Here is a 6,801-nt window from a genome sequence, read left to right as displayed (position 1 = left end):
TGCACTAGGTAGCAAGACTCTTCTCTAAATGGGTTACATCAAGATTTATGTTGCCATTGGAAATGCTCATCATTTGAAAAACAAAATGAAGCAAATTAATGAAGTAATAGATGACCCTAGTCTCCTTCTCAAGCACAATGTGAATGCATCAAAAGTCAAAACTATAGATGACCCTAATTAATTTTTTCTTTCAACAATCAACGGTTCTTAGATCCAGTTTCCCTTCATATTATAGGTGATAGGTCTGTTTTTCACCTAAACGACTTGAGCTGCACAAAAAATAAAGCGTGTGCTTAATATCCCACTTAGTGGATGCAAAATTCAAGCAACAGCAGGTGTTATTCTATCAATTTAATTTGATTCCTACATCATGCTATTCTCATAAATTCATCAAGAAAGGGAAAGATCAATGCATTACAGTGTTAAGAAATAAGGAACATAAATAATAAGCTAAATAGAACTTAACAAGTTTAAAGTACCCTCTGAATAAATTAGAGCATGAATAAAAGACTTTGGGGATTTGAATTTTTAAGCATAACAAGATGATTCCCTTCCTTTCCACTAGTAAGTAACTTGGCTATTTATGGAAACAGAGAATGGAATAAAGTTCCGATGAAAAGTGGAAAGACAGATACGAGGGGATCTCAACCTTTTGTGCACTAAGATGCTGCAGAAAGGAAAATGCTCCTTTACTGCCAGTGTCATATAGAAAATGATTTTGCTGAGTTTTATTGATGACATCTCAAAACCATAAATTCACAACAATCAAGCCATAATCATAGTCAGCTTAAGCTTTGAACCAGTACCGACGATATAGGTATCAGGCAGAGCATGGACTAACTAATATTTTCATTTTGAACATGTTACTATTTGGGGCTTGGTTTGTAATTGGCATTGACACAACATAACTGTACAATATCATGATCATGATTTGAGCTATTAGAAATTAGAACACAACATAGTTGTACAGATTCTTCCCACTTATATGTTGCTTAATTTGTTCATTCATATCTAATGTGAAACTTCTTCACACACACTTGCCACCTTAGCAATTTGAGAGGAGCGAATCAGCAAATGCCAACGTAGAACCTGAAAGGGAGGTTTCTTAGATACTGTTATGCAAGTTGTAAAGAAACTGATGAAATGAAAATATTGGTTGATAAGTGGAGATACAGGCTAGCATTCATAGAGACCCATAAAAAAAATCAGAAAAAATGGAAGTACCCAACGCTTTCAAGAATTAGACTGGCTAACTGCATGAACATTAAACATTTTCAATTCGTCCTTCATCTAACGAAATAAATTGGATGCTCAAGTAATATCTTTGGCACTACCGTTTTGCGTGTTATTGTTTTTTAAACTTCAAATTACATTTAAATATATGCACAACAGTGCATTAGTTCTTAGTGTTTAATTGGTATCCTACATCGGACATGAATGCGTGTTTAAAAAGAAAAAAATCATATCTGGCATATGGAAACTATAACTATTAGCTTCTCAATAAACATTCAAAGACAAATTTGAAATGTGAAACAAAACACGCTATTACATTAAATTAGGATTGTAAGTAAAAAATCCACTCGTGCTGTAACTAATTGAGTTGCATTAGTATGATTAAGAATTAGAGTAATAACGTACATAAAAAAATAGTGTAAAAGGTAATTAAATATCAACGTATTAGCATTACCGTTTTAGACTTCTAGTTAATTACCAGTAATGCTTAATTAACTAGATCATGACAAACTTTTATAAAAGGTATCACTTAATTAAATGTGTGTATGCATAACAAGTGCGAATACTACTATGGCTCGCCATGTGCTAGAAGCCGTAGGGATGGAGTCTGGGTACCAATTAGTTTCTTAAGGGCATTCACCATCCCCTATGGACTCCCATTTCAACCAACTTTTCAACCACTTGCTTTCAATTGATATCTTTAGGTCTTTGTGGTACCAACCTACTTCTTATTGGATATCTTCATAGCACCACTACAGTAAATAGGGAACAATTCTCGATTTTTGGTATCAACAATTACAAATTAGCATCTTGTACTCCAATATTTGACAATTGAGCATGAAATATAATTTTGTTTCTGCCATGATACATCTTGTTCATACATTTAGTTTAAAACCACCAGAGCGTGACACTAATACTATAGTTTGTATGTATATGAGTTAATTAGCCCATTAAAATATGACAGCCGTTCAATGTGGGGCAGGGGAAGAAGGCATAATTACAAGGAGCCCATTGACAAGGTATGATCTGGAGACATCGTTACCTCAATCTCACAGCATCTTATCATTGAACCAAGACCATAAATCGGTTACAAGGAGACAAAACAGTTAATCAGCAAGGTAAATTATAACCTCATACTTCTTTGATTGTTTCATTTCCCCTACAGACAACAATAATTGGTACCCTTTTTGGTGCATGTAATACATTTGTCACGACTAGTAACACAAAGGAAAAAAAATATCTCTGTTTTATTTTCTTTTTTCCAAGTAATTTTTACGAGGCTTGAAAAAAACCATCCATTTGAACCACGAAATGGAAACGGAAAATGGGAAGGAAGCTGAAGTTATCATCCACATGTCAAGTGAGGATAGGTTAGCTCACAGCAGCCTCAAACGAGACATCACTTGAGAACTATAAATGAAGTGAAAGCTGTGCATGTGTGGTAAAGAGGCTCATACAAAGGTTGCTGTAGGAGATAAGATTGCAGTAGTGCTAAGTGCTAACACCTGCAGTGAACAATGGCCTCTGCATCAGCATCTCTGCTCAAGTCTTCACTTGTTCTTGACAAGTCTGAGTGGGTGAAGGGACAAACCCTTCGCCAACCTTCTGCATCAGTTGTGAGATGCAACCCCACCACCCCATCAGGCCTCACCATCAGAGCTGGTTCCTATGCTGATGAGCTCGTTAAGACCGCGGTATGATAGTAAACAACTTCCTATTCTCTCATAAACTAAAATTAACTTACGCACTTGACTTTATATCAGCCTTTCTCATTTAACTTCTTCAAAAGTTAAGAAGCATAAGTTCATTTTATCTTATAGAGAAGCTGAATGCAGTTTACCTTCTCAAGTACTTATAGAAAACTTTATCTAAACAGGATTAAAATATTAAAAGCATCTTGTAAACAAAACTAAACTGAACTATTCACACCCATAATCCATTTTCTTCTTAGCACTGCTGATTTATTGTTTTCCAACTGGCTTTGTTAGAATTTAGAGGATAAAGAGTAGTTATATTTGTCACACTTGAGATTATGATTAAATACATGCGCAAGTACAGTGATTATGAAAATTTTCTAATCAACGATTAGAACTGCACTTTATTTGCTGAAGTATATTCTCTTTACCTTAGAAGCTAAATCTGTGCAGCTGTCCTTGTTTGTCTCCTAAGTAATGGTTTTCACATTGTTGATGCAATAATATTTTTCTGTGTTTTTCTTGCTTGTTTGTGTGGAAACAGAAAACAGTGGCTTCACCAGGGAGGGGTATTTTGGCCATGGATGAGTCCAATGCTACCTGTGGGAAGCGTTTGGCTTCAATTGGGCTAGAGAACACTGAAGCTAACCGCCAGGCATACCGTACCCTCCTCGTGACAGTTCCAGGCCTTGGTCAGTACATCTCTGGTGCCATTCTCTTTGAGGAAACACTCTACCAATCCACAACTGATGGCAGGAAGATTGTTGACGTGCTGCTTGAGCAAAACATTGTTCCTGGTATTAAAGTCGACAAGGTAAGCCTTTTGGATTTTGGAATCACCATGTCATTCCCTTTCTATGTAGTTAAATGCCATTTCAGTTTGTGTCATGCCTGAAATAATAATGAAAAGAATAAGCACTAGTGTTGATGCCAATATGATATGTACTCATGTTTAATTGTACTATCATTCAGATATTTGTTAGAGTGCCCATATGGAAAGATGTCTCATGCCTCACATAAACACTAGGTAGTTGTAACATACTGGAGATGAGCATTTTGCAGTCTATAATAGTGAAAATTTTGAAGTTAAACTGAAAAAGAGAATTTGAATATGTATGGCAGTGTATGTACTAACACGTGGTTTATGTGCCGAGAACAACAGGGTTTGGTGCCCCTTGCAGGTTCCAACGACGAGTCATGGTGCCAAGGTTTGGATGGTCTAGCCTCTCGCTCAGCTGCATACTACGAGCAAGGTGCCCGTTTCGCCAAATGGTGAGTGTTGATTCCCCCTTTGTTGTGGCAGCAAAATCATTCATAATTCCATGCCCTCCTTTTCTTGTGCTACACATCATGCTCATTTTTTCATCATATACCAATCCACAATTCCATATTAGGCGTACTGTTGTGAGCATCCCCAACGGTCCCTCTGCTCTGGCAGTTAAGGAAGCAGCCTGGGGTCTGGCTCGCTATGCTGCAATTGCTCAGGTGAGAAAACCACTCAAGTTAGATTAGTGATTTCGTTTTTTGTTAGAGTTACACTTCTATTTATAGATGTGATATACACCTAGGAAGAGCACCTATATTTTTCTACTGATTCTGAAGTGCCAAAATGTTTTCATTTAATGGTTTTAGGACAATGGGTTGGTCCCAATTGTGGAGCCAGAGATCTTGCTTGATGGGGAGCATGGTATTGATAGAACTTTTGAAGTAGCCCAAAAGGTCTGGGCAGAGGTTTTCTTCTACCTTGCTGAGAACAATGTCCTTTTTGAGGGTATTCTCCTTAAGCCTAGCATGGTTACACCTGGAGCCGAGTCCAAGGACAAGGCCAGTCCTCAGACAGTTGCTGATTACACCCTCAAGCTCCTTCACAGGAGAATTCCCCCTGCTGTCCCTGGAATTATGGTAAATGACACTGCCAATTGCCAAATGTATCATTCTTTGTATTACTAAGTCCCCTTTCATGTGCTAACCCATGTTGTGTTATGCAGTTTTTGTCTGGTGGACAGTCTGAGGTTGAAGCTACCCTCAATTTGAATGCCATGAACCAATCTCCAAACCCGTGGCACGTGTCATTCTCGTATGCCAGAGCCCTCCAAAACACTGCCTTGAAGACATGGGGAGGCCGCCCAGAGAACGTGAAGGCAGCACAAGATGCACTCGCATTCCGTGCCAAGTCCAACTCACTCGCTCAGCTTGGGAAGTACACTGGTGAGGGTGAATCCGAGGAAGCCAAGAAGGAGTTGTTCGTCAAAAGCTACTCCTACTAAGATGTTTGCAGTGAATATGATACTTGTTAGGCAGCAACACCAGCAGTTACAGTAGGTGTTGACGGACGATGAAGTGGAAGACTAATTTGTCTAAAATGTAATGTTTTTATAGTCTTGGAGACTATTTTTGTTTATGGTTAAATGCACCTTTACTGCTTAATAAACCTTTTGCTATGAGTTGTGTACTTGATTATGTCTCAATATATAACAAAATGGTTTAATCTCGGCAATCAATGAAAAACCCAATTAAAAAAATGTGTGAAAATTGAAAAAACTCGTTGCGGTTGACTCGAACTTGTGATCCTTTTAAATGATCTGTGGGAGGAATATGGCAGCATGATCCGTTGCAGTATTTGCTGGTTGAATTTGGTATTTCTGTGAAAACTCTTCTAAGTTCTATCCTTTTTCATCCTTGTTCCGTGGCTCGTCACATTAGAATAATCTATATCGGCAAGTAACGTTAGTAACATTACTTTTAAATATATTACGGACACTTTTTCAACAGTTAGACTTATTGTTGACTAAAATTTATATGATTTCTATCAAATCATGCATGTCAATGAGACCTGCATGAAGCCTACATAATAATAAAGAGTGAAGCAAAAGAATCATGGTGAAGCAAAAATAAAGTCAGAGACATTTTCTATGCTGCCACAGCATGAAGGGGAAGATTTGAGCACGGAGAGTGGAACAAGTTGACGGAACCAAGCTATTCTTCAGACACATATTGAAGCTCTGAATTGCTTAATTTTAAGTTATTATCAATTTAGACATATAGTATCATATTAGTGAACTACGGACTCGTACACAATATCGATACTACATGAGAGAAGGGGAAGAACTAAAATGAAGTTAATTGTTTTCGACTTCAAAAAGGAGGTATGGCTGTCATATGTAATGCTGAAATTTAGCTGATTAAGATTCCCTGACCCTATGTAATAGGCTATTTATAACATTAGGGAGCAATTAGGATCCCTTTAATAGGCTATTTACAAATTACAACAAAAAGCCTAAAAGATCACAAAATAACCAATAACCATCATTAGCAAATATATAACAGACTATGAATAAGTTAACCCCTCTTTGTTGTATATTTAGCAAACTTATCAGCAAGACCCTATTCCTATTCCTCTGCAAAAGAACACAAGTTCTTCTTTCTTAAGACCCAAGAAGAACTACTTTTAATTCCCCAAAAAGATAAAACCATCGAAGTTAACAAGAAGCCATCTTCAATCAGATTGTTTTGCACCCTCGCACCTGTAACGGAAACATAAGATTTGTAATTGATTTCAACATGCCAATAAAAAACATATCACAACCTCTCTTTGCAGGCCTTTTTGAAGACTACTCTACCACATGATCCATATTTGTCTATCAAAGGGCCAAAACTAACAAGTGCAATATATTGCCTTTTGATTTAGACAACAATGAATCTTTAGAGAAATGCTACATGGCAAATTTTCTTTTCCTTTTAATAAAATCAACTAGATATTTAGACTATAGATCACAAGATAGTGGTTACACGGAATAAGGTAGAAGAGATTACTCGCCCATTCAAGATTCAACAAGCATGGCAAATCATTTATAAAAATTTAGGTAGAAAAATA

General features: G+C 37.0%; 1 protein-coding gene across 1 annotated transcript; it reads left to right on the top strand.

Moving 5' to 3' along the window:
• The first annotated feature begins 2,662 nt into the window (after positions 1-2,662).
• On the top strand, positions 2,663-5,424 carry LOC114379837 (fructose-bisphosphate aldolase 1, chloroplastic-like). The gene is made up of 6 exons (XM_028338618.1): positions 2,663-2,927; positions 3,472-3,741; positions 4,090-4,199; positions 4,322-4,412; positions 4,560-4,829; positions 4,916-5,424. The coding sequence occupies exons 1-6, from the start codon at positions 2,751-2,753 to the stop codon at positions 5,192-5,194; spliced, it is 1,197 nt and encodes a 398-aa protein (XP_028194419.1). The 5' UTR covers positions 2,663-2,750; the 3' UTR covers positions 5,195-5,424.
• The last annotated feature ends 1,377 nt before the right edge of the window (positions 5,425-6,801 follow it).

The sequence above is a fragment of the Glycine soja genome, chromosome 12 (assembly GCF_004193775.1).
Source record: "Glycine soja cultivar W05 chromosome 12, ASM419377v2, whole genome shotgun sequence".
Classification (NCBI taxonomy): domain Eukaryota; kingdom Viridiplantae; phylum Streptophyta; class Magnoliopsida; order Fabales; family Fabaceae; genus Glycine; species Glycine soja.
Note: the sequence above shows the minus strand (reverse complement) of the source record. Positions and strands in the feature narration are given on the sequence as shown.